Below are 26247 nucleotides of genomic sequence, written 5' to 3'. Positions count from 1 at the left end.
TTCCTGCTCAAACCGGATTATTAAGTCAAACCAAAACCTGAGACGTAAATGAAAGACAAATAAATATGCAGTGTTTTCACTCACGTTGCCCAGTTGTGGTTAAGAGGCTCATTACTCACCTTCAAACAAGTAAGGCATTGTGTTTGTATGCTGCAAAATACCTCATTGGCATTCCTTTGGCGTAGGGAGCCTCAATCAGCTGATCTGCAAAATATTCTGTAATAAATTCAACAGCAAGAAGGGAGAATTGTAAATGCCTGTACTCGATTGTAAAACCTGTCCCTTGAGCAAATATTATTAGTACTAGTGTGTGTGTATGTGTGTGGGGGATGGGGCTGTTGGGCAGCAAAAACAACAAAAACAACAAATAGGGTAGAGAGGAAGGCTGTGTTAGGGAAACCCAGTGATTAAAGGAAGGACAGGTCAAATAAAAATAAATATATCAATAATACATCAGGTTTACGTGATAGCCTTTTTAATTTCATGGCCCTTTTTTGTTGCACCTTTACTCTCTTTCTTTCGGTTGTCTTATGCATAATGTCTAATCTGGTCAGTGTATTACCAGTGTTACATTGTATCAATAAAACTGCTTTGTAAAATGACTACAAAAATAATACAAATGGATAAATTACTCCACATAATCCTCGTCATGGATCCATCCGTGTGCCAGGTGAGGCTGCTCCATCCCGGAAGTCCCGCGAACCAGGAAGCGGAGCAGGAAGGGGCTGATGTGCGCGGACATGAACTGCGTGAGAGCCGCCTGACACGCAGCCCAGCCCGGCCAGCCTGCGTCTGACATCCCGGGAAGCATGGGGGGATTCCAGAGCGTCGAGATACCCGGCGGAGGAACCGAAGGATACCACGTCCTCAGAGTAAGAGACGCGTTCACGTACCGGAGCCCCGCAGCGCAGTGTTTGTGTTTGTGCTGCTGCAGGTGACGACACAAGTAGAATCGTACAGAGACGCACAGCGGAGGTTTCAAATGTCTGAATATTCATATTTATACACGATTTATTCGATAGAGGAGAGGACAAGTGAGGTGCTTCCAATACGTTTGTTTGATAGCTTAAAGGCTAGTGGAGCACCTGCGCGCGCGTGTCCGTTTGTGTGTGTGTGTGTGTGTGTGCGCTCGCGTCCGTGTTGTGTGTTCGCTGTCGTGTCATTTCTATTTGTCATATTCATGGGAACGATGGAGCTGCATGACTGTGGAAGTGAATCGTGTGAGCATGCGCACTAGCGTCTCCATCAGCTCCACAGGTTGGCATGATGGTGATGTTGAGGCTCTACAAAACTAACCGGTGTGGCTACTAAGGACACGCACACTCCCACTCGAGGCAGTGTGTGTAGGCAGTGAGTGTACGGTACACTTCTGCTTTGTGTAGAGGGGTGTGGTACATCCTAGTGTTGGCGTCAGACCAAACCTGTATAGAATGCTGCAGTGGTCTTCAGCTGATCTTCATCACATTATGTATGATGATGTAGATGATCATGTTTATGTTTATTGCAGATGTCATGCACATGTTGATTTAGGTGTGTGTGTCTGTGTCTCAGGCTGCAGCAGTGGTGTTGTGTTGCATTCAGGGCTGATGTGTGGCCATTTGCCTTGAATACCAACACCGTCTTTTGTTAGAGGAAAGGCCACGTACTCTTTTGTTCAGGCCCCCCAGGTCTTATTGGCCCTCCAGTATAAGGACCAGACATTAGCATTGTGTAAATATAAACCAGTCTAACACCATTGTTACTTGATCTTAGAGTTGAATCAACCGTCTCCATTTAGTAAAATAACTCTGGCTTTCCCATCATACGGTTTATATGAACATTTGAGTTAAATAAAGGAAATCCACGCTCCCTCTGTCATGTTGATGTGTGTACATGGTGGAGTGGACATGATGTCCCTTTGGCATAAATTGCTGCCTCGTGAGTTCATCTGTTTGTAGCTTCTCTTCTGAGTTTCTCTCCATTTTCCTTATTCGTCTCTGTATGATTTGGTTTCGCAGGTGCAGGAGAATTCTCCCGGTCACCGGGCCGGACTGGAGCCGTTCTTTGATTTCATCATTTCCATCGGTGACACTCGATTGGTAGGTGCTGATTCAATAACTGTGGATTCATCCGTGTGTTATTTTGAGAGGAAATGTATGCTAATGTTGATGTTGATCTCTGATAGAACAAAGACAATGACACCTTGAAGGAGATGCTGAAGCTGAACGTGGAGAAGCCCGTCATCATGGAGCTCTACAGCAGTAAGACGCTGACCGTGAGGGAGGCCACGGTCACGCCCAGTAACATGTGGGGCGGCCAGGGGCTTCTGGGTGTCAGCATTCGCTTCTGCAGCTTTGAGGGAGCCAATGAAAATGTCTGGCACGTACTGGTGAGTGATCTGCAATTTGTGTTGACATTTTACTCGAATGTTACAGAGATCTAATGGCTCCCGAGTCAGTTAGGAAGAAAGACTCCAACTATAACCTGAAATGTTTTTGCTGTTGTCCAGGAAGTTGAACCGAACTCTCCAGCTGCTCTTGGGGGTTTGAGAGCGCACAACGACTACATTATAGGAGCCGACACCGCCATGAATGAGGTGCCCTCTTGTTCATGTTGTTGTTGTTGTTGTTAGTTTGGCATAAAATGTGCTACTCGGTCTAAACTAACGTCTGTGTTTGTGCCTTTGATCCACAGAGTGAAGATCTCTTCTCGCTGGTTGAGACGTATGAAGGAAAGGAGCTGAAGCTGTATGTGTACAACACTGACACGGACAACTGCCGAGAGGTCATCATCACTCCCAACTCTGACTGGGGCGGAGAGGGCAGGTAGGACATAAATCTTCGTTTTAGAAGTCTAATCAGGGCCGTCAATACATTTAGAATGTGTAAATACAGATGTACTCTGCTCCTCAGTCTAGGGTGTGGCATTGGCTTTGGCTACCTGCACAGGATCCCTACACTCACGTTTGCAGAGGGCAAGAAGCTCAGCTTCCCCGCACACACTCCCAGCGAACAGGCTCCTCCCCCCACAGACGGCTTCACAGAGGTAAACGCAACATATTCTCTCTATGCGTCTCTATGAGAAGAGCAGTAAGTAGCTTCCCTTCTCATGTGTCACCTGGAAGACATCCTGTTTACATTGTACTGAGTTAAAGTCATTCTGGTTGCCAGGTCCACCTCTCTGCCGTCGTTCCCACCGTTCCAGTTCCTCCTGCTGAATTAGAACACAGTCTCTCTGACTTGTCAATCAGCGCAAACCCTCCCCCTGCTCTCAACACACTGCAGAAAGGTACACAACCCTGAAACACAATATACATACAGTCTGCACTGATGAGGTGGAGAAAGCAGGGAAATTAGTTTGTGATTGAAGGTTTGACAGGACTGTGACGAGAGCCCATGTAGCATTGATCAGAACTGTTCTGTGACCGTTTCAGGAGCTCCGATTGCCCCGGTGCCTGACCAGGTCGCCCCCTCACAGACGGCCCCACCGCACATCAACCCTGCTGCCACGTTGCCAGGTTGGTAGAACTGAGAGTTTCCGAGTCGAGTCTCTATTCCATTCAAACTTGCGAGTCGTTCCTTTGCTACATGATCACATTGATGTAATTTCCTGCACAGGCATGATGCCCTTACCTAGAGGTCTTCCACCTTTACCTAATCTACCCTATTTAAATATCACCCTGCCTGGCGTCGGACAAGTATTACCATCTGAAGCTGGAGGATTACAAGCCACAGGTACGCTCTATGTATTGTTCAAAGTAATGTAGATTTTCCTTCTTCATTACTAAAAGCCTGGAGCAACTTGGTTAAAGGGCAACATAGAAACAGTTGAAAGAGCAGCTATGTCATCACAGTGCTCTGTTCTGCTCTGCAGGTGCTCTTCCTCCTCTAAACCTGCCCAGAGGGATCCCTGGTGTTACTCTGCCTCCAGCTGACTTTGTTCTTCCACCAATCAAAACCACGCGGGACACCACTATCCAGATTAACAGCGCACTGACACAAAGTCCCACCCCGTCGTCTGTGGTCACGCCTCAATCAGCAGAAGTGGTGGTGTCTTTAGAGTCATCCTAGGGGAACACCGCCTACACACAGTATAGCCAGTCTACTAGACACACCTTGCTCTTAAGTAATTCAGCCCATAGTTGGCAAGTTATACTTGTTCTTTAGAAGCTACTACGCTGACTGATTGTCAAAAAATGCAACTGAGCCACAATGAACCCGTCACCTTGATCCATAATCAATGTAACGCCTGTTCAGTGTCTCTGCCTTCACAGACACATGGCAGGATGAGGTATGTGGATCACGGGAGTGTGCCGGGAAACAGAATAACCTGTTTTATGCTTCATACTCAAGTTTTTCCTGTCATCTTAAACCCATCTGCGGGTGTGTCTGTTGGACTGGCTGTCAAACAGAAGTATGTAATAATAGCATAACATCTCTCATTGTGGGGGTCCAGATCCGCAGTCACGGTTATTTTAGAACAGCAGGTTTGCTTGCTGGTGCACTGTAGACTTTAAATCTGTTGGACTTTGTTTTGTACAGAAATGATCTTGTAAAGTCAAACACTGTTGTGATTAAATGTGTATTTTCTCTAATCTGCCCCTCAAATGTCCAAACGGCAACTTGTTGACGGTCTGTAACAATGTAATACCCAACGCAGCCACAAGGGGACAGTATAAGCTCAAGAATGTGAATCTGGCTGCGACCTTGAATGTGAGTGTGCGTTACCAGGTGATAGAAAACTTAAGAATGATCAAGATAATTTATTGTACAATAACATTCATTGAAAGAAAAAAAAAAACAATTATTCCAGGTGTTTATTATTCACTCTCAGCAGAACTGTACAGTTTCTACCCAAAGTGGATTTTACAGCCCTTCAACAAGAGCAACATTAAAGCAGCAAAATTCAACACTCCAGGAAACTCACTTTATAAGGGGAAATTTTACCTTTTGTACATTATGTTACTGCTGCAATTCAAAGTTTGTAAATTCTCCTGTACAGCATATACACTTATCCATTTCTGTTAATTTTCCTGCATAGGATTTTGTACATTTTCATTTTTCTACATTTGGTTACTTTGTGCATTAACATTATGCTGCCTGGACCTACGTGTCACTAGATGCCACTTGTATGCTACACAATACATTCTCATGGCTAAGAAGAGCTCAAAATTAAAGCCTAAAATCTCCGAAATAAGAACACAGCCAAATCGTGAAATCATGATCGTTCTACACAAACGATGACCGTCTTCTCCGTACAGTAAACTAACTTCTAGCAGCTGAATCATTTGCACCCTAGCAGGACCATGTTAATTACTCTACACAGTGGGCTGCCAGGTTTCCCTTCGGCCCTTTAAGGCTTTTATCTGCAAATCAAGCAAACAGTGTCCAGTCACATTTTTCTTCAAGAGTACGTCGTCAGTTTCAGTGCTTTTTTTAGCCGGACCTTCAAATGGCCGAGCCCTGGTAAACAAGCAGAATCGTGGCACGGGCCGGCAGAGGCCAGGTGAGATGGCACATCCGGCCTGCTGCCCCCCCGCCCCACACACACACACCAGTCGCCACACGATGGCCGTTCCTTTGTTCCGCATGCCTGAGCCGCTGATGAGCTCCGCAGGCATGAGGAGCAACTTGGTCAGTTTGCCATTCTGTCACAGCCTGTCAAGTCTGTCAGTATGAGATGATGCTGGAGGAGGCTGGTCCTGAGACGGCAGCACTCATCTGCAGATTTCCAGAGGAGCTTGACCTCCGAATGTGAGGAAGCAGGTAGGGGTCGCTTCCCAACTGGTGAACGCCAATCCGGTCCTCCTTCCTGTATGCTAGACACCTCCTGATGAAGGCCTGGAGGAAGAGGAAGAATTAACCATCTAGAACAGTCAGATGAATCGTTCTGCAGCCTTTACCTGCACACGTTCACTCACCTTCGCTTCATTGCTGGAAACGGGCTTGACAGGGAACTGAACATCAGTGGCTTTGAGGATGGTGTTCTCCTGCAGGATGTCCTGTTGTGACTGATTGTGGCCAAAAGGCTGCAAAATAGAGGAAAGGGTTTTCTATAAATCAAAAATGGAAATTTCTGCAGCTTTGCACAATGACCTCCAACGTCATGCCTATATTTGGCCATTAGCACCTTTAAATTGACGACAGGCCCTCCTTACCTTACGACCGTACAAACACTGGAAGAAGATGACTCCCACAGACCAAACGTCCACCTTGTTGGAGATCTTTGGTGGTTCTTTGCCCACCACAAAACATTCAGGGGGCAAGTACCTGATGAGGGGAGACATTTTGTTACCTATCTAGCTGCATGTTTGTGCCCTCGTTTGTGACAAGACGGCATTATAAATTTCCTCTCACCAGTAGGTCCCTGCACCCTGTGATGTCAGGTCCATTCCATCTACGTCATAGTTGTCATCGTCCATGATTTTGGACAAACCAAAGTCGGTGATTTTGATTTCCCCACAGGCGGTTCCATCCACCAACAAAATGTTACCTTTCAAATCAAAGAAGGATCAGTCAGCACCGCAGTACAAACATTAGTGGCACTGATTTGGGATAATCTAAGACTCGAAAACGAATCGGGGGATGTGATGATGGCGTTTACCAGGCTTGAGGTCGTAATGAATGATGGGCGGCTTGATGTCGTTCAGGTATTTCAGTGCGTTCACAATCTGCATGACTATGGATCGTGCTTCCTTCTCAGACATTAGCTTGTGCTGTTTCAAGTAAAAATCCAAGTCATTGCCTTCGCAGTACTCCATAACGGTGCAAAACCTATGGAGGGGGGAGAGGAGGACTTAGTAAGCAAAGCAGCCGACACAAGAACAACTGAAGAGTGTGAAGGCAGGAAGAAGAAGGCAGGAGGGGACTCACGTGTCTGTGTCCAGTGAGAAGTAGTCATAAAGTTTCACGATTCTGGGATGGTCCAGCTCCTTGTGTATTCTGTACTCTCGACATGCATGTCTGTGGGGAAGAGGGTTAATTATGCTTCCATTAGCAACCACAGCAGGAACCTTCAGGTGCTGTGTGCCAAGGAGCACTGATGGGAGGAATAACAATGCAGCAGAGGAAGAGTGTGTCGGGAATACAGCACAGCCTAGTGTGTCTGCTTACATCACAACACTACACAGACACCGATTAAGCACAGTTAATGAACAGGTGAGGCTAAACGGCTCAAGTTATGGGTCCACATACTTGTGATAGTTCTCCTTTTTCTCTTCTCTCCAGTTCTTGTTCAGCTGGTGGATTTTCACGGCAGCGTATCGTTGCTCGATCAAGTCAAACGCCTGTGGAGCACAAACAGAAACGGAGTGAGCCTCAGAGAGCAGTTCTTGCCCAGTGAAGCGTTTCTCTCTCTCTCTCTCTCTCACACACACCTTGTAAACTTCACTAAAGCCGCCTCTCCCCAGAAGGTGTAGAAGCAGATATCGCTCATTCAACGTTGGGTGATCTTTAAATCTGTGGATGAAAAAGGAAGGAGAAGCAAAATGAGCCCAGAAAACAAACTAACAAAAAGTTAACGATTACTTTTTCTACTTTTGCAAGTTAACCAAGGACAAATCCTGTAAGATTTGCGTTGCTGGACATGATCCCTACGGGGCGACGGACACTGGCCTCCTGTGACATCCAACCACCTTCAAAAGACGCTGACACTCACTGTGAACTGTCTTCGTTATTTATTCTCTTCAGTTCCCGAATGTGAAGGTTGCGCACCCTCTCCAGACGCTCCAGCTCCGCCTGGATCTCAGCTTCTTCCTATAAATGATTCAGGAACACGGCAAACACAGAAGCACAGACGGAATATCAGATCGGCGGCTACAAGGAGAGTGGGGGGCTCGTGGAGATCAAACCTCTACGCAGCACACAAGTATTAAATATTAACAGTTGACTTGGTACGACGTGTCAAAGGCTGCTGGGGTTGCTTATTCACTGGGAAAACAATGAATACTTTCTACACAAACACAATCCTGAGAGTGAATCGCACAACCACACACTGGTTCAGCTAAGCAAACAGGATAAATCAGGTTATATGTCTTCGGTGCCATCTAGGAGAGCTTGACCAACCTTCTTGAGATGTCCAAGTCGCAGTTTGAAGATCTCTTCCTGTTCGTGGTACTCTGCTAGTGTTAGCCTGTCCACAGAGAGAGGAAACAAAAACAAATCAATCGCTCTTATTCTTCTATCGTCATCACGACGGGTGAGCGGACAGGTGAAGGGTCGAGACTTTGGTGAAGGAGATCCGGAGTGTTTTGCCTCGGTGCACTTACAGCTGAGGTAGGCTGGGTTTTAGAAAAGGATCACTTTCTGCTCCGTTCACTGCCTTGGTTTTACGTTGCTTTGGCTCAGGGTTGGTGTTTGGTGATTGGGCGTTGCTGGACGATGGCGGTTTCCTCTTGGCTAGAAGTTTCCTCTGCCTCTCCATTTCCTCCCTCTGCTGGTTTATCCACTCCTGCTGTCTGCACACGACACAAAAGGTGTTTGGGTCATTATGTCTGTGTGTGTGTGTGTGTGTGTGTGTGTGTGTGTGTGTGTGTGTGTTTCCCCCCCTGTGGTCAGCGCTCAGGCATTCAATCTCAAACTGTTTAAGATGTTTTGCAATTTTGAGAAGCTGGAGAGGAGACAGAAACATTAGCACCACAGAGGATTCTCCATTACGAACTATTTATAGTGTGAGACGACCTGCCTGTGGAGTCTGGTTCCCTTCATCAGGTCACTCAAGTCTTTGTCAGTAAATTGAACTTGCAAAAACGGTCAAACATTTGAAATCACTTTTATCAATAACAACCAGGAAACCTACTCGATGGCATCAAAGCTACTCACTTGACGAGGTTCTGGAAGGCAAAGCCGTCGGTCCACTGCTCTGTGAACGAGGCTCCGTGTCTGACAGTAGTGAAGTGGCCTAAGCGGAGTCTGTCCTGCATGCTCTTCTCCCGGCACGCCTGCTTCTCCTGGGTGCTCTGAGGGACACGAGGCGCAAAATCTCGTTCAGCATTGTGTCGCTACGTTACAGAACGTTAAAACAAAACGCTTTTTGTGAATGTGTGTATTAAGAATCAAATTCCTTTTACCTTCTCTATGAGCAGCTTCTTGCTCATGGTGATGCATTTATTCAAGCGTTCCTTGTACTTTTCAAGTAATTTTTGTTGTTCGTCTATCTGTCTCCTGAGATCACAGTTTGTCTGTAAACCAGAGAAAATAAACACGTCAACCACAGAAAGCTCATCATAACAATATCCAATCAATGTCACAGTCACACACACACACACACAGACAGAGAGCACATAGAAACTGTATTATCACTAATTACACGAATTAATCTTATACACTCCACTCTACGCCACAGCGGCACCTGGCAGCTGAGCGGGCGGTGAACAGGTTGAGACATTCGTTCTTACCCTTAGCAAATCATCTATCCTGCCCTCCTTCTTCTCAAGGTCTAGATTCTTGGTGCTTTCAAGGGCAGCCAGTTTCAACACAGTAAGGTCAGTCTGGTGGGGAAAAAGACAAAAAGTTTGCAACATAAAAAAAACGTCCTCAGATATGTCAAATGCATGGAATGGCAGATGACAGCGTTCCTGAGTGCTGAGCCTCACCTGAACACATCTGACTGCTAGTTGCTTTGGCTGCGTCATGTGGTCCCCAAAAGACAGACTAGTAGGAGATGAGCTATTTTGACTGATCTGCAACAGAGGGGTGGGTGAGGGGGGTGTGTGTGAGGTTGAAGTGAATGCAGTAGCAGCAAAACACATTGAGAGTCTAAGAGGCGAGGGTGAGACTTACAGTGGTGCCCTGAGCAGAGTGGGAATGTGAGTTCTGAGGTGAGCGGATCACAGGGGGGAGACCTCTCACAGGACTGGAGCCATTTCCTCCCTGGAACTAAGAAGGATAGAAAGGGAGATGAGTGACATCGCTGGCTACCGCTTGGCAACGACACAAACATCATCGGCTCTTTCCACTTGGCAGAGCTGTTAGTTTACAGAGCTTCTCCACTATGTTGCTTTGAGGCGACGGAGTGCACCGAAAATGACAACAACAACCTACTGCTTCCTTTAAATATACAAAACATTTGACACAACATGGAACACTTACATCAAAATAATCACTAATTTTGGGTCCTCGCACGATTGACTTTCCTGCAAAGAGAAACAAAGAGCATTGGTCACTATAGATCCTCTAGAAAGTGTTTGCAATCAGAGAAATGTCAAAGTTCAACCATCTTAACATTCAAACACAGGCGTACCTTGGCTGCTCTCTGATTGGTTGTCAGGTTTCCTCTTTCGGCCTCGGGTCGTTTCTGACTGTTTCTTCTCTGGTGTCTGAAAGAAAAGCGTAATAAAATATTAATCCATACTATTCTACAGTCATATTTGAAGTGTAATGCCAGCAGAGGCCTACTGCTCTTATACAATGGAAACCAAATTATTTCTATCCACTGCACTATATTTACAATATAGAGCTAAACTACAATAAAACTCCACTACCACAATATTTTCAAATCATAATAAAGACGCCTAAGCTTGTGATTATTCCACAGCCCAACCATCTCCAGAGCGGGAGATACTGACCGAATAAGCCGGAGAGCTGCCTCTCTTCACATCTGACCCCTATGAAGGGAGAGACGGGACAAGGTTTTAGTCTAAACACATGACCAAGCTACATTCTGGTGGAGCTACATTGTCTGTTTACAGGCCTGTACATTGAACACCGAGCTGCATTAGATCAGAGCGTCTGCGGTTTCTAAGTGAAGCCGAACATTTGGACGTGTACCTCCGATTCCTTGTCGCTTGAGGATCCTAGGCTTCCAAAACTGTGATTTGAACATTCGTTATTGACCAATCCCTGTAAAAGAAGAGAGCGGGAGCTTTAGTCAAACCTTAACGTGGAGACCAAAATCTGTTCTTGGGGCCAGTTAATGTGCACTCAATCACTCACTTTGGTTCCCCCGCTCGCACTGCCAGTGCTGCCCCCTGTGCTGCTGCAGACCCCACCCATGAAACGGGCCTCCAACAGTTCCTGTCTCCGGGGGTCCAGACTGTGCAGCTCTTCCATGGCGCCTGGGTGGGTCAGAGAAAAACACAGAAAAATCCCGTTATGTGTGAGTGTTAGACGGCCTAGCTTAGCTGCAGCGTTTGTCCACTTGAGAGCAGCTGGCACGGCAGTAACTACAGCGTTATATAAAGAGACTCTTTAAATACAATCTCCAATCATTACAGGGCTTCAGTTTAGTCCTGTTACCACCTCCGTACCAGCACAGTCAAATATTTATGATATTTTTGCTGTACTGTGATGCAAGAATAAGGAGTATGCTGCTGTATGTACACATCGCCTCCTCCACACATGGACAAAGACGAACAGCGGGTGAGGAGATGAATGTGCAGAATGTAAACACCCGTCTCTCTAGAAACTCTATAGATATTGACCGAAATATGATGTTGAAATTCCAAAGGCGAGAGGGAGAAGTTGAGTTGATAAGTAAAAGTCATCTCAGTGCCACAAACACCGGATTATCATGGAGACTGATGCCAGGAGCAACGCCTCAACTGCTCGGCAATGATCAGCGCCGTGCTCCTATGGGAGAGTTACAGCGACTCCCTCTGCTTCAGGGTGGAGCACAATCACCCAAGAAAGAATAAAAATCAGGAAGACGCAATACGGGACAAATTTAAACAACGCCTCTGCACACAACTCTTACTGACAAACCTATTTCAGTTAACAGCCGCTTCGTTTTGGACCACAAACCCGTCGACTGTGACGGCAGCAGACGCAGCTATTTATTCCTGCCAAACTTTTCCTGCTGAATCAGACGACTACAGACCAAAACAACCCCGCCAGTTGGAAAATGCAGGCGAGGACGAGAGGACACCATCTCATACCGCAAAGATGAATGTGACTGTAGCTAATGGGGGAGGTGGGGGGTTGTCAATGCAGTCCAGCAGCTCTGGGGGACACTGACGCACCAGATAAGGACAGAAAGACTAAGAAGAGAATTTAAAATGGAGAACAGGTTCGTCTGAACGCTTTGGTGATGTAAACTTCCACGATCACATGTCTGTTTCAAAGTTATATCTGGAGTGAGACTTCACCCCGGTGTGTCACACTGGCATCGCTCACTGGACGACTGCTCCTCTTACACAATGACCAGTAACTTACTAAACAGTGCTTCCATTTCAGGTGTCAGCTGTGGTCACTAACATTCATACAGGCATCTTACTTCTAATCAAATATGCAGTATACCATTCACTTAATAATCCACCCAATATGATCATATGGATGCAGCCAAGATGAACATACACTGATGTCTGCTACAGAGGTTAGACGGCCCATCTGCCCTGAATCTGCAGACCAACGCACCAACAACTCATTTATACATTTGACAATTAGCTACTTAGGCAGGTCAGCCGACGACAATAAGAGGAATCACATTTACTTAAGGTCTTTTACGCGTGTGTGCGGTGTGTGACCGAGACGCACTTATGACATAAGAGAGGGACAACACACCCAGAGGAGACAACGCCGTTGCAGACGAGTCAACATAAAACATGCGTGGTGCTGACAGGGCTTCAATGGAATTTGTATAACCAGCAAGACTACTCACTTAAATATATTCATGAGTTCCATCATATCTATGTACTGTATGCTCAGAAACATGCAACAACATGAATGTAGGGTTTCCCTACTACATACATTCACGTTTCCTGCTGCTGCTCTAGTTTAGTCGTCATGTCATCCATTGAAACTGGAATATTGTGCATTTATAAATACTGAATAGTTTTTGTGAAAGCACAACCTTCCTTTGCTTATTTATTTAAGTGAATGTATAACCAGCTTAAAAGCAAAGCATTAATGTTGATACGACTGACGATGTCCGTTTTCTGCTTACATTTATAAAGGACCAGCATATTGTTAGATTTGCTGTTCAAAGTCATTACATCTATATTACATTTAAGCCAAATGTTACATTTTAGGGGCTAAAAAAATATAGTTTGATAGACATTAACGTGATGAAAAATGTGAAAAAACTTTATATTTACATTTTCCCCGATATCTGCCACACCTATTGGCAAACAATATATACAAATCAATAACTCCTGTAAGGCCAAGACATGCAGTGGCAGGTTTACAACTTAACTTCCAGACCAAGCAAATATGTGAAAATGATTATACGTCACAAAGCTTTTAGTCTGACAGACAGTCACAGCACACATGATGATTGAAGGAGGTGTGTATTCAGCGCTTTCCTTTAAAATAAGCACAGCAGAATCAGAGAAGGGTCCAGGCGGGTTAAGTTACAGTATAACACCTTCATCTTTATGAAAGTCTACACTCTTAACTTGTCTGTGGCTGTATTCAGTACAGTTGGGACTGGAGCCAAGCACATCTCTGTTAGTCAGCTTCACGTGAACACATGAATCAGGTCCAGAGCTCCTGCGAGGATCTGCCTTTGTTTCAGGCATGAAGGCCTCAGTGCACAACTATTATCTATATTCAAAGCCCCTGCAGAAGCATGCGGTTGAACCCTTAGCACTCTTGCTGTGGATGTCATTTTAACTCCATGCTGCTCAGCAGAGTGACCACCTGTTTATGGCAGACACTTAGTCATTACAATCCCAGGCATAAGTCAGCACATTCACACTCCAGCTTTACTCGACTGCACAATACTCATCTCACTGACTTTGCATACTAAAAAAACCCCCACCACGCTCCCAATTTAGACACATCTGGTATTCATTTAAGCTTAATTCTGATGTACACAAATAAGCATAAATCTCAATCAATACATGAGTGTAACAATTCCAAGAAATGGAAGGACTTTATCTGTTCCTCAACGTCAATCAACTGTTTTAACCGGCACAATAATACCATCAAAAAACAATATAGATATGGAGGGAGGCGATCCATTGAGCAATATGGATGTATGGATAGTGACGGTATGCATACAAGCTACACAAAGACACTACACACACTGATCACCGCGTGTCCCGGGTGTTTCACTTCACTTTTTATACGTTTTACGGAGCATGTACACTCCGATTTGCTCTTCATTCATTGTCACTACAGAAAGTCCAAAATCGATACGCCGGACGGCTACTTTTCCATTAACGACAGCACCGGCAAACAGGCCATTTCAAAGATGGCTAATGCCCACATAACATGACGTGAGGGTCACTATGTCGTGTTTACAGTCGCGACCCCAACCAGAGAAACGTTCATGCTGTTCGTGATCAAACGTCAGCTACAAACCCGATTCCGAACGTAGTTGGCAGGGCAACACCACATCAGGTCGCAAACGTAACGACTATAACAAGCCACGTAACGCAAAGCAAAGCCATGTCGTTCAGGTCGCTAGCCACCAAATACTGCGAAATAACGTCAACCATCACCAGATACGGTTTAATTAGATACTTCGTGTTTTCTAACAGTTTCTCCATCTAATGTTAGAGCCCCGCGGAGGGCATGGCGGAGGATGCACACGGCGTATAGCGGCAGCCTCTCCGCCGCGTTCGTAAAGGTTTATATGTCGCCATAATGGCCGTAATTGTGTTTAGGTTATTGCCCCGGCCTGAGCACATAAGACGAGCCCGTGTCTTCGGCGCTACTAGCTAGCCAAACAACCTCCATGGACTTTGGAGCAGACTAGTTACTGTATCGTTAGCTAGCTGGCAGATTTCACCCAGTAGCCTCGCTCCGTCAATTCCGACACAATTCCCCCCTCTCTCTCGCCGGGCGCAAACACCAACACCCCGGGCGAACGAGACGAAAACACTCGCTTCAAAAATGTTCCACGGTTACCTTCCCGAGCCTCCACCTCCGCTGCGATATGTTGCTGAAAACACAATCCGTGTTGGGGACGTGGAGAGCTGGGACCAAAGATGGCGTCCCCTCCAAACTTCCACTACTTTGGACACTCATCAAGCTACTTTTCGTGTTTGTGTAGAGCGGCGCGCGTGATAAATATGTCCACGGACTGTGAATTTCGTTGAGTGACGCGACACGGACGCGTTGACACGAGTACGGCGACTGCGGTTGTGTGGAAATGAGACTTGTGAGTGTTTTTCGGGCACAAACCTCTTCACACCTCGGCAGCGCGTCCCGGCTCCTGGGCCACCTTCTGTCTTCAAGTGGCACGAAACGTCACGCGGCGTGTGCAAACATTTTAGTATCGCGAGGTGATGGATTCTTCTTCTCACAAGTCAATCAAGACCCGGAGAACGATCAGCTGCTCCAATCCTCACTTACACACACACACAGCAAACACAACACACGCTTCATATGTGCATTATTGCGTCACATGTTTCAGATTGTAGTCTAAAATAAGAGGAAACGTATTGTGCAGAGACATATAAGTAAAAGGTGTTCAGTGTCATTTTCCACCATTAAACCCTATTTCTTTTGTTTACTGTGTTCTCCCGTTACTTTCAGTCATGACCCAGGATTATAATGACCTAGATAAAACCAGAGACCACTTTAATGTAATGACATTGAGTATAAATATACATCATATGAAAATCAACTTCAATGTTAAAAAGCAAAACAGAACCACAACAAGAACAGCAACAAGCCACAATTTATCCCCAAGACAGGCAAAAGCAAAAACTGACCAGTCCAAGTCAAGTCCCAAAGTCCAGAGTTTTGAGTACTAAACAAGTCACCAAGCATTATATACAAAAGTTAACCAGGTTAATCTGTATTTACAAAATTTGCTTTTGAAAATGCGTTTTCAGATACGTCAGTGATGTCAAATTTGAGTTGCAAGTCTTTGTTGAGTCTCAAATTAGCAAATATGTAACTCAAGTTCACGTCTAATCTAAGAGTCCACGACTGAATATACAGTAGTTCCAAATGGCACAGAAGTGATGGGGGCTGTGCCAGTTGCATCAGCTGTTACGATGGAAGTGGACATGGTTTCCTGTATTTGCTCTGCATCCACACCCGCTGCATTGCAACTTTCTTCCCTCTGTTCACTTGTAGTCGTCTGTCCTCCAAATTCTGAATTTCTTCCAATCCAGCATTTGTAAATAAAGTATGAACCTCCTCTGCAAAAAGAAAACATAGTCAGAAACCAACAGTTTTACTCCAAGCACAAACATTGCAAACCTTAAAGTTAAGAAATACCTTTAGTGAAAAAATAAACACAAGTTCCATCTCCTCGTGCGTAGAAGTTTTCTGATAAGCACCGACCTGATAGGAAACGTCGGAAAGTCATTATCAGAAAATATTCAACAATGTAAAAACAATTACTCTAGGGTCATAAAGACTCACCTTTCTTAAATCTCAGTTGCGAGAAGTCATATCTGCCATAATCACGAAAGAGCAATGTTCCTCCGTGTTTCAGGTATGCAGATAGTCGGTTCACAACTTCTTGCATTCTGTCAATAATAGTTTTAAAGTCACAGTGACGTTCCATGATAGAATTGAAATACTTATACGAGCAGAAATACAGGACAACTATGGACAATATTGTACTGATGAAAATATATATACATAGGCCACAAAACACAATTCTTGAGGATAAGCAAATGATTCCAAGATTAAATTAATATCAAGAACAATATCCACTTCCCATTAATGTGCCAATGTAAATGCATTGTAGCCTTGTACAACATTGACGCTCAGACCTTTACTCAGACGCAGTGCAGTATGTATTTTCTTATACAGGGCTGGGTTTAGTAATGACAAAGCCTTCTGGGAAAGTGAAGGTAGGTTTTGGGGGATGGGGAGGCAGGTGATGAACGACGTCGGGTTCCCCTATTTTTAGCTTGTAACATCCACCTACCGCTCCGGATGAATGGAGGAGAGCACAAAGACTGCCAGAATAACATCCAGGCTCTGAGGAGGAAAGGGGAAGGAAGCCATCTCCTCACAGAGATCATGGACAAAGGCGTGACACACAGAGCGATCGTAGTCTGGATGCTCCTGTGTGAGGCAAAACATGTTGTCAACTAAACTCAAAACTATTTCATTGACACAATGTAGTTATACAATAATTCAGCATTCAACACAGGTCTGCTTTATGTGTCCATTTGAGAGAACGACCAAGAATCTACAATTAAAATGAATCATGTTAGAGTCGTAGCTCAAAAAGAAGAAATTATGACATTTGCTGAATGTATCACTGGTTTAAATGAATTATAACTTTACAATAGGAAGAATGACTACTTTGATGCTTACCTTGACCATCTGAATGGCACGAGGGGAAAAGTCACAACAGTACAGATACGTGCCTGTTTCTCTGTGAAACAAAACAACCGACACAATCAACACAAACCAGCAATGCAGAGGTAAACTGTGGCAATAACATAAATTGGGTTTGCTCATTGCTACAATTATGCTGGGTATACATTTACTGTTCCACTCAGACAGTGACTGCCAGGCTGGAGAAACAAATACACAGTAAGTACCAATTAACAAAAAGAACAAATTGAGTAATTTCTCAACCTGCACAGATTTGAGTGCCAGCATCTTGCCAGCTGTCCAAATAAGGAAATGAATTAAGCATCATTAATTGAGCTTAAATGATTAATTGATGAATTAAGCGACTAATTATTATGTTTTCTAATAATACCATGCCAATTATGACTCAGAGAAGTCCAACCAATCTACTCAAGCAGGGTTCTGAGCATGAATATACACTAATGCATAGCTATAACTGACACACTGACACAATGTCCAAAATAGCACCCGGGACGCCGTCTTATACATACTGTATATGCAATATGTAAAAACATTTACTCACTTGATTGACTTAACAATGGGAAATACGCTGTTCCCCACCCCACATCCAACCTATGAAGACAAAATATAATTCATTGATAATTCTACCTACTGAACAAAGGAACATGAGCTCTCATTTCAGGTAGAGACGTGCTGAACCAAAGCAGCTGTGCACATTACAACCTACATGATCTCAATGGTTCAGTGGCCAATTATGACAGTTAGTATGAAATCAATTCAAATGTAAGTGATCTCATTTATTTTTCTTAAACCTCCAAGATCCTGAAAGGTGCATGTTGTCCGGGGAAGGTTACAGTCTGTGTGGAATCTTCCTGTTGGCAGTCAGCTGTGTCTCCATTTCTGTGCTGTTCAGTGATGCTGCTGTGTTGATGGCCTCTGGTTTCTGCATCACTGCTGAAGCCACAAGATGGAGGCTCGCCACTCTGACGCCCATTTGCATCTGAGCTGTGTGCTCCCAAAGGAAGCAGCTCTGGGAATTCTAGGAACAGCCATGTGCGATTTTTGAAGAACTTATCCTGGTGCGTCTCGTAAAATGAATCCCAGTATTGGCCGGCTCCTGTGTTATATTTCCCTGTACAGAATGGATTTTAGAACATTTTCAGTATTTTTTTGCAATGTAGTCCCAATCTGGGAACTTCCAATAATTGTAATAAATACTCTCTTGCCTTGTTCAGTAACAGGAATTCGTACACAGGAGTTATCTTCAGCCTTCTGACGAGCATTTTCTTTGTCTTCTTCTGTCCATTGTACATGATCCCTAAAACAAAAAGCACATCAGGTGGTAACGTGCACAACTGTACATGCATCTCATACTAATCAGGCTTAATAACTCTGCAATGTGCGAATTAGAGATGTCACATCTAAATAGGTTGCATTTATACATAATATACAGCATACTGTATGTCTATACAGAATGCACAGAAACTCTGGATGACTGGAAACAGAATTAGAATAATATATTTGCTGCAATATTCAGCTACAACACTGACCACATGTTATGCTTAAAGACGTCATCACGGTCAGTCAGAATTCTTGATCCCAAAGGAGCTGAAGGTCTTCCAGTGCTCTTTAGTCTCATGGACAATCTGCTGAGAACTTTAGCCACGCTGGTGAAACACAGGATCCATGACGTCTGCATTTACTCTGTGAAACTGCATGAAGGGATGAAATGAGTCCAGATATAATATACAGCAAATTATTCTCCAAATAATGACAAACGGCTGACAGACAGACTGATTGTACAACATGGAGTCTTTTCTTTAAGGTCAATTCCAGACACATCTTGTATGTTTTATGTATTTCATGAATTCATTGTTGGATCTCAACAATCAATAAAAAGCCATAAACTTGCACATTTTCAGATTTGCCCAAATACGTGAAAATAACTACACGACAATAAATTGAAATAAAAGTAATTCTAGTAACCCCTTCACATTTTATACCCTTAATTAAAAATTAATCAAAATAGAAAGATAATTGTTAAAATTATACGGTTATCCTTGGTTAAAAAAAACTTACAAGATATCAAATATTGGTATAGACATTAAAAACACCACTTTAATTCATTAATATTTCCGCTGGACTTCTTCTATATTACAACCGGAAATCTCCCACGGACCCGGAAACAACAATTAATACTACAAACGTTGGAGCGGGACAGTGGCTAACAGCTACTTGCTACAAACATTGGACCGATTAAAAAACAAAGCTTAACACAAAGGTTTAACTACCGATAACTCATCATCGGCTAGCAAACTACGCGACGTTCCTGTCAATGATTGTAACCAGTGAGGAACAACCTTTGGCGACATCAATGTCCGCTAAATTAGCTTAGCAACGTCAAGTTTACTCGTGAACTTTTTGAGCCGTAATGGCGGAGGAGAGATGCGGTTCGGTGAAGGTTGCAGACGGCGCGAGCGTCATCGCTGCTTCAGTCTGGGAGAAGAACTAAGAGGCCTCACCGGTCTGCGGTCGCTCCGAGTTGTTGCGGCTTGTAACGCTGTCTGATCCAGGAGCCGCCTGTAGATGGCGCTGTCCCGGAGAAACCGCAACGCCGCCGAGCTTCTGAGCCGGAGGAGCAGAGGCGTCCGAGATGCAGGAACGCTGATCAGACAGAACCTGAAGCTGCTGCGGGGGATCATCCTGCAGGTGACGGGACGAAGCCTTTACTGTCACCGGGGTGATGTAATGTTTCATTAGATATAATAATATCTCCCTTTATTGTTGTAAATGTAGGATAACAGACATTTCCTCAAAGTGTGGAGCAAAACCTCAAAATCCTCAATAACATACGAGAATGGAAAGGTCTACTTTGACAATTACCAGAGCTGCTACAGCTGGTGAGTATGAAGGAGCCATCAGGAGTGTGTGTGTGCCATGCTGCATCACACACACCATACAGGAGAATGCACTGACCTTAATCCTGACCTTAACCTCGAGTGAAGCTGATAAAAGTTAATAAAACAAAATGAATGGATTTACTTTCTGCTTTCAGCCTTCATGCTCTACCTCAAATTCTCTACAAACTTCCAGATCGGACCAAATTGGAGAAAATTGAAGATGCCTTGCTGTGTCAGAGCCCACTTGTAAGTGAAATTAAATCAATATCTTAAATTACTCCATGTGATCAGGAGTGTATCAGGCTGATGTTTGGTGCGTTTGTGCTGACAGGACAAAGCTCTGGCCTCTGGCCCGGATCAGAAATCTTGCCTCTTGGCTTTGACGGCCAATAACTGGCTGTATCGCCTCTCAGCTGAGACAGGAGAGGAGCTGCAGAGGGTTTATCTCTCTCCACGACACAAGTTCAGGTATCTGAGGCTTTGAGTTTCCTGAGCGTATCTTAAATATTAATTATTCATTATATATTTATCGTATAAACATTGTAATCATGCGTTCCTGTTATCGTTTCTGTTAGGTACCTTGGCTGGGACGTTTCTCAAGAGACATTTTTTATTAAATCAACACAAAACAAAGGAACACCTTTAGCACGGCAGGTAAGGGACATTTAAGGTAAAGCTCTTAAATTCATAAAGCATGGAACATCTAGTTTAAATACTCAACCATCTGTGTTTGTCCCTCCACAGGCAGGCATCAGTCAGAACACACTCATGCATCTTGCCATCTTTCATGTTTTCCCGCTGCAAATCGTGGGCATCCTTGAGATTAACAAAGAGGTTTGCAGCTTCCTGTATGTGGCACATTGTTACTGGGTTCATGAGGCTTATGTGACATTTAAAGTATTCAACTCAATGTTTCAGGTGTTTGGGAACAGTGTTGCTGATGTGGTTCTGTCTCAAGGTGTCCTCGCTGTCTCCTACAGCACAAAGCTGGTGAAGCTGTACAGCTTTGAGCACATTGTGAATGAGGTAAAAAAGGGATGAGTCCTTTTTTCCTTTTTATATCTAATGTGGTCTTTGCTGAGTATTTCAACTGCTTTTGTGTTTAGTACATGACAGAGAAATTATCACTCGGAAAGCAGAGTTCAGCCCATGGGGGCATGACAGTGGGAGAAAGTCCTTTTGGTATCCCGGTCAATATCCACATCACAGGTGGGACAATAATTGAATCAGTAAAGTAGCATATTAGCAGTATAACTTCTGATTTGAGTCTAAGACCACATTGGCCCCTCTGTGCTTCTATCCTCTCTCATGCCCAGATTGCCCTCCGGTGCTGTTCGAGGTGTCGTGTTCTGACAACAGTGTCCAGATCGGAGGTTACCCATGGCATTACATCTACACACCTCCTCATAAACGACACAAAGGGACTCACCACATCTGCTCACTCAAGGACAGCACTATGGTATCTGTTACTACACACTCTACCATGATGAAGACTGGTTTAATATCGAGTATAACATCTAGAATGTGTCGCATTAATACTAAACGCCAGCTATGCTGTTGTAAGATAGCATGTAGAGCCTGTACGCTGTTTAGAGCCTATTGAACATGTCAGGATAAGCCAGGCCACAGATGGATGTGACAGTCTTTGTGTTCAGCTGCTGGGCTGAGCAGCAGGAAACCAAAGTAGATCCCTCAAAAGGGCCTGACGAGCTCTGTGTAGATCTGAATCTGCTTAAATGAAATCAGCCGCATTTCAATATTCTTTCTCTGTTAAGTGGAGTGACAAATCCACTTAAATATCACAGATAAAATCCGCAGTTATATTCAAACTAAATAAATTCTACATTCTTTGGATTTAGGCCACAAATGGAATACAAAATATGAACTGCTGCTCTCTGGAGACTGATTGGCTCTCCTTCCACCCCGATGACTCAGGAAGAATCATTCATGTGGGACCAACCACCATAAAGTGAGCACAACACAACACTCAAGACAATGTGGCAAACAAAGATTCTAAAGACGTTACTATAGGATGTTTTTGCTATATTTTTCCCACAGTATCCTCAGAATCCGCAGTGACCTGAACACCAATTTACCATCTCAGGTAGATCAGGATTTCACAATGACAACGCATCGAAACAACGTGAGTGTAGTTCATACTTACTTTACAGACATTAATGGGAAATCTCAAGGAATACCTTATTATGCATCTGACAGAATCACACTTATCTCTGACCTGTGGACGTGTCATTTCTATTTCCATTCATGCTTCTGCTCTTCATTTGCTGTAGGCTGCGTCCCAAGTCAGTGTCACATCTTCAGGCCGCACAGTGAAGAAAAGATTTCATAATCTGGACGATGACCCAGATCATGAGGTACTGAAATGTTCAATTTTACATTGTTCATTCTGTAGCTCCACAAACGAGATACTGTGTATGTGCTGCTCTAATGGAAGTTATTATTTAATGTTGACACAAGCTATTCGTTGCCTATAATCATGTCATCTTCAAATTCAAAAGCCCCATTTAGATGGAAAAACATCTGAATGATCACTCTGTAATTTACCAGACTTTCCGTATGGTGGAGTATGAAGACGAGCTGGACCTCCTGGCAGTAGTTGTGACAAATGGTGAGGAAGGCGAAGGAAGCGTTCACGTCCAGCTGCACGACAACCAGAGCGGAGAGTTACTACGGACAGTTGAGCTGGCGGAACCTTGGGATGAGGTGAGTGACTGACGGCAGCGTGCCAACAGTTAAGCTTAAGCGTGTGTGTGTGTGTTGTGTGTGTGGTTTCACGTGTGCTCTTCTGTCTCGTTTCAGACGTATCGACACGAGTTGTGCTTTGACAAAGAGACAATGGTTCATATTGAACAAAAGAACAATCACTTCTGCTGCCATGTGTACAAACTCCAGGCTGTCAGAGAAGAAGAAGAAGAGGCTCCTGAGTGAATCCAGCTCAACTGTGATTTAAAGGACATTTCAAATTCAATCAAGTTGAACTTTGATATACAGTATTGAGCTCGTTTCTTATGTCTTGATTTTTCTGTAAGTTTTTGTACTAAATTATAATTGTTAATATGTTTGATTAGTGGTTTTTAAAGAAAATAAAACCTTATTTTTCTCCTGTTATTCATCTAGTGCAGCTAACTTTAAAGTGTACCATTACTCTAATCTACAGAACATAACTTTCAGACTTTTGGAGGAAATCCATGGACATGACAGTTCTGACACACGGTGCTCCAAGTGTAACACAGAGGATTTTGTATTGAAAATAAGTGCGTAAACAAATGTAGCTTCAGTTCCTGGATGAGGCCTTTGTCAATTCACAGAATCTTACTTGGCTTCATCAGGAAACTACAGCCTACACGTCATTTTCTGCACTAAATCCTCTCTGTTGCCCAATAAAATCATTGAATTAAACGTTTTTCAACCATCAAAATCGAGAATCGTGCTGCATGTCCATTACAAACCTCCTACTACACTTCCGTCTGAATGTGTCATGCTTCACGTCAGTTGTCCTGACTCATTCCTGCATCAGGCCAAAGTCACCAAACAGTTGTAAACATCCCCAGTTCCTCGGCTCTGGTGGTCACGTGACTCCGATCCTTCCCCTCTACTCGACATTCTTTTAGTTTGTCAACAGCTGCTGCTTCTGCACTCGAGTCCCGCTCTGCCCGGAGCTGCACACCGACGGCGATGGAGAGGCAGAAGCCGTTCGTGTTGGCTCTCTCTGCGGCCGCCGTGGTCGGCCTCGCCTGCATCACACTGGTGCTGGTCTGGGTGCTGCACTTTAAAGAAGGCTTAGACTGGGAAGGAGGACCGGCGGAGTTTAACTGGCATCCGGTTCTAGTCGTCTGCGGGTTTATTTTCTTGCAAGGATTCGGTGAGAGAAACTGCGCTCTGTGTTGTTTGGTGTGTAGTTTTATAATCTTGAGATAAAATAATACTTAAGACCAAGTTACTCCTCTGCTCACCCGTGAGGACTCAGCTGTAGTTAGAATAAAGTAGTCACTCTGCGGTCAACCAACGGCCAGAGTGGCAAACTTTGTCATTAAAGTGTGACGCTGCAGATCAATGGAAGATTTCCCAACCGTAGAGTTACAGTTGTATCGTTGGGTAACAATGGCGTCGAACAGGAAAACAACAGAAATTAATAATAATAAAGTTGGATAAGAATATATAAAGGTCTGAAAAAAATGATGACCTCAATCTGATTTAAATTAAACCTACTTTCATGCATATCAACCCTAAAACGTGCTTTGTGTGTTAAAGTAACAAACTTGTTGAATGAACCTTTACCACTACATCACCGTTGTACAAAGAGACGGTGGAGTGACACTGAATGTTTTCCTCTTCCAGCCATTATTGTGTACAGACTCCCTTGGACGTGGCGGTGCAGCAAGTTGGTGATGAAGTTTGCCCACGCAGGACTTAACTTACTGGCCTTCATTTTTGCCGTTATCGCCATGGTGGCAGTTTTTGACTTCCACAATGCTGCCAAAATCCCCAACATGTACAGCCTGCACAGCTGGCTGGGCCTGGCAGCTGTAATATTGTATGCTTTACAGGTACAAGCTCTATTCTCTAACACTAATTTACAATGACAGACAAAGATTGAGGTGTTAACTAGTACTAATTTACACAGAAGCGAGCTACACCCACCTGATCAGGTTCATTCTGAATTGTTTTAATGCCAGGGTAATAATAGATGGTGATTGATAAATTCTAAGCCCAATGCAAAAGGAAGTCAGCCTTTCTCAGATAATTATGTCATATCAGTTGCAGGGGGTGGTTTTTTGGGGTCAGCCAAGAAAATGATCAATTCCTGTCAGCATCACTGGAAGAAGTGTGTTATGTTGAAATGAGATTATGTTGAAAAATACACATCAATCTGCACCTTTTCTAATCTTTCATAGAGTTGTGACGTCAGAGATTGTGGATGATGAGACAGATTCTCATTACATGTATTTGGCAGACACTAGATAGTAGATTGTATTACGTTATTTTTCTAATGAATCTTTTTTCTTTTCTCCCTCAATGAGCAGTTTGTTGTGGGGGTTGGTATGTACTTGATACCTGTTACACCTCCATCCTGGAGAGGAATGTTCATGCCCATCCATGTCTACAGTGGTCTTTTACTCTTTGGCAGTGTTATAGCCGTGGCACTCATGGGCATCACTGAGAAACTAATTTTTGGCCTGTGAGTATGTAAAGTAGGACATTATATGAAGTGTAAATGGGTTTTTTGTTTGGTTCATTTGACTAAAAGGTTTTCTTGTACTTTATCACCAAGGAACAACCCAAAGTATAAGGACTCACCTCCAGAGGCAATTTTTGTCAACATTCTTGGAGTTCTTCTTGTGGTTTTCGGAGGTCTGATCCTCTGGATTGCCACTCGAACATCTTGGCGTCGCCCCAGTGACCATGCCTCGCTCTCTCTGCATACCAACGGGGGAGGTGAGGACAACAGCAAAGTTGGCCCAAACGTGCCTCAGCGATCTGATGGAATGGACACCGGCACCTCTGGGGATTTCAGAAAGAGGAGTTTTAAATTGGAGGAAGAGCCCAACTGACTGATTCTGTCTTCAGTCTTCAATGCTTGTATATTCAGATTACACTGTTCAGAGGAAGTCTAATCATGCTGATCTTTCCATGTATGACTTTCTCTCTTGCACTTTCATGAGTTTCTTAACTCTGGCATTGTAAGGACATCAAGATAACCTTATGTGATTTACTTGTTTCTCATGGTCTCATGCTTAGCATTATCACAGTTCTACAATGATGAGCATTAAACTCATTCACCCAGTAGCAAATGCTATCTTTCTGCTCTAAACCTCTCGCACATGAATAGTCAAGGATTGATCCTATAGTCCCCAGAAGGGTCATTACTGTCTGATTTGGACAAGTCAGTATCAAAGGAAGAGTAGCTTGATCATTCTTTATTTGAGTTGACTCTGAACAGAGTCTCCCCCACAACTCTCTGTGGCCTTATTAGGTAGGATTACTTCCTTAGCAAGAAGGTGTGTAGGGGTGAACTTACCCCTTTGTCCTTTGTTCCTGTGACTGACTATGTTGTAATAAGCTGCTGAAGGTTACCTGGTAAATAAATAAGCAATTTTGAAAATTGCTCTATTCCTGGTTATTTTTTCAGCAGAAACTTCAAGGGACTTGCTGTTTCCGCAATCATTGCACAGGAT

At 44.0% G+C, this 26247-nt stretch overlaps 5 protein-coding genes across 6 annotated transcripts; 3 read left to right on the top strand and 2 right to left on the bottom strand.

Moving 5' to 3' along the window:
* The first annotated feature begins 701 nt into the window (after positions 1-701).
* LOC143015762 (Golgi reassembly-stacking protein 2-like) lies at positions 702-5155 on the top strand. Its single transcript, XM_076169819.1, has 10 exons — positions 702-872; positions 1998-2078; positions 2165-2368; positions 2489-2575; positions 2674-2804; positions 2892-3024; positions 3150-3267; positions 3413-3496; positions 3597-3713; positions 3853-5155. The coding sequence occupies exons 1-10, from the start codon at positions 810-812 to the stop codon at positions 4047-4049; spliced, it is 1215 nt and encodes a 404-aa protein (XP_076025934.1). The 5' UTR covers positions 702-809; the 3' UTR covers positions 4050-5155.
* Positions 5156-5423: 268 nt separating this feature from the next.
* Positions 5424-14903, bottom strand: tlk1a (tousled-like kinase 1a). Its single transcript, XM_076169816.1, is given in 24 exon segments — positions 5424-5819; positions 5900-6007; positions 6137-6248; positions 6336-6471; positions 6583-6752; positions 6852-6941; positions 7173-7264; positions 7355-7436; positions 7636-7733; positions 8043-8109; positions 8246-8434; positions 8799-8935; positions 9047-9157; positions 9374-9466; positions 9572-9658; positions 9759-9854; positions 10068-10111; positions 10219-10294; positions 10544-10582; positions 10746-10817; positions 10911-11032; positions 14769-14817; positions 14819-14845; positions 14847-14903. Coding segments are annotated over 24 exon segments (2310 nt in total). The 5' UTR covers positions 14889-14903; the 3' UTR covers positions 5424-5648.
* A 521-nt stretch (positions 14904-15424) lies between these two features.
* mettl8 (methyltransferase 8, methylcytidine) lies at positions 15425-19724 on the bottom strand. Its single transcript, XM_076169821.1, has 10 exons — positions 19673-19724; positions 18701-18862; positions 18377-18468; positions 17963-18282; positions 17713-17762; positions 17148-17208; positions 16753-16892; positions 16239-16345; positions 16092-16157; positions 15425-16012 (listed from the first exon to the last, which is right to left on the bottom strand). Exons 2-10 carry the CDS (start codon positions 18847-18849, stop codon positions 15861-15863), a joined length of 1137 nt encoding a protein of 378 aa, XP_076025936.1. The 5' UTR covers positions 18850-18862; positions 19673-19724; the 3' UTR covers positions 15425-15860.
* On the top strand, positions 19318-23165 carry dcaf17 (ddb1 and cul4 associated factor 17). 2 transcript variants are annotated; one of them, XM_076169818.1, is made up of 14 exons: positions 19318-19859; positions 19947-20050; positions 20244-20296; positions 20382-20518; positions 20626-20704; positions 20795-20884; positions 20969-21076; positions 21157-21259; positions 21367-21509; positions 21910-22019; positions 22109-22193; positions 22342-22425; positions 22619-22774; positions 22871-23165. In XM_076169818.1, the coding sequence occupies exons 2-14, from the start codon at positions 20008-20010 to the stop codon at positions 22997-22999; spliced, it is 1320 nt and encodes a 439-aa protein (XP_076025933.1). In that variant the 5' UTR covers positions 19318-19859; positions 19947-20007; the 3' UTR covers positions 23000-23165. The 2 variants fall into 2 exon arrangements, with proteins under 2 accessions (XP_076025933.1, XP_076025932.1); XM_076169817.1 differs by having other exon boundaries at positions 20206-20296.
* A 484-nt stretch (positions 23166-23649) lies between these two features.
* Positions 23650-26174, top strand: cybrd1 (cytochrome b reductase 1). Its single transcript, XM_076169822.1, has 4 exons — positions 23650-23933; positions 24410-24618; positions 25096-25250; positions 25344-26174. Exons 1-4 carry the CDS (start codon positions 23747-23749, stop codon positions 25621-25623), a joined length of 831 nt encoding a protein of 276 aa, XP_076025937.1. The 5' UTR covers positions 23650-23746; the 3' UTR covers positions 25624-26174.
* The last annotated feature ends 73 nt before the right edge of the window (positions 26175-26247 follow it).

Source organism: Genypterus blacodes, unplaced genomic scaffold (assembly GCF_046128005.1).
Source record: "Genypterus blacodes isolate CSIRO-AG114 ecotype Tasmania unplaced genomic scaffold, CSIRO-AGI_Gbla_v1 ptg000214l_1, whole genome shotgun sequence".
Classification (NCBI taxonomy): domain Eukaryota; kingdom Metazoa; phylum Chordata; class Actinopteri; order Ophidiiformes; family Ophidiidae; genus Genypterus; species Genypterus blacodes.
Note: the sequence above shows the minus strand (reverse complement) of the source record. Positions and strands in the feature narration are given on the sequence as shown.

Coding starts and splice junctions, on each gene's coding strand:
- LOC143015762 (XM_076169819.1), top strand. CDS start 810: ATGGGGGGATTCCAGAGCGTCGAGATACCCGGCGGAGGAACCGAAGGA. Junction 2,576..2,673: donor CCGACACCGCCATGAATGAG/GTGCCCTCTTGT, acceptor TTTGATCCACAG/AGTGAAGATCTCTTCTCGCT. Junction 3,714..3,852: donor TGGAGGATTACAAGCCACAG/GTACGCTCTATG, acceptor TCTGCTCTGCAG/GTGCTCTTCCTCCTCTAAAC.
- mettl8 (XM_076169821.1), bottom strand. CDS start 18,849: ATGCAGACGTCATGGATCCTGTGTTTCACCAGCGTGGCTAAAGTTCTC. Junction 18,283..18,376: donor AATTCCTGTTACTGAACAAG/GCAAGAGAGTAT, acceptor CATTCTGTACAG/GGAAATATAACACAGGAGCC. Junction 16,013..16,091: donor TGTTTATTTTTTCACTAAAG/GTATTTCTTAAC, acceptor TTCTTTTTGCAG/AGGAGGTTCATACTTTATTT.
- dcaf17 (XM_076169817.1), top strand. CDS start 19,737: ATGGCGCTGTCCCGGAGAAACCGCAACGCCGCCGAGCTTCTGAGCCGG. Junction 20,885..20,968: donor TCCTTGAGATTAACAAAGAG/GTTTGCAGCTTC, acceptor TCAATGTTTCAG/GTGTTTGGGAACAGTGTTGC. Junction 22,020..22,108: donor GTGGGACCAACCACCATAAA/GTGAGCACAACA, acceptor TTTTTCCCACAG/TATCCTCAGAATCCGCAGTG.
- cybrd1 (XM_076169822.1), top strand. CDS start 23,747: ATGGAGAGGCAGAAGCCGTTCGTGTTGGCTCTCTCTGCGGCCGCCGTG. Junction 23,934..24,409: donor TATTTTCTTGCAAGGATTCG/GTGAGAGAAACT, acceptor TTCCTCTTCCAG/CCATTATTGTGTACAGACTC. Junction 25,251..25,343: donor GAGAAACTAATTTTTGGCCT/GTGAGTATGTAA, acceptor TTTATCACCAAG/GAACAACCCAAAGTATAAGG.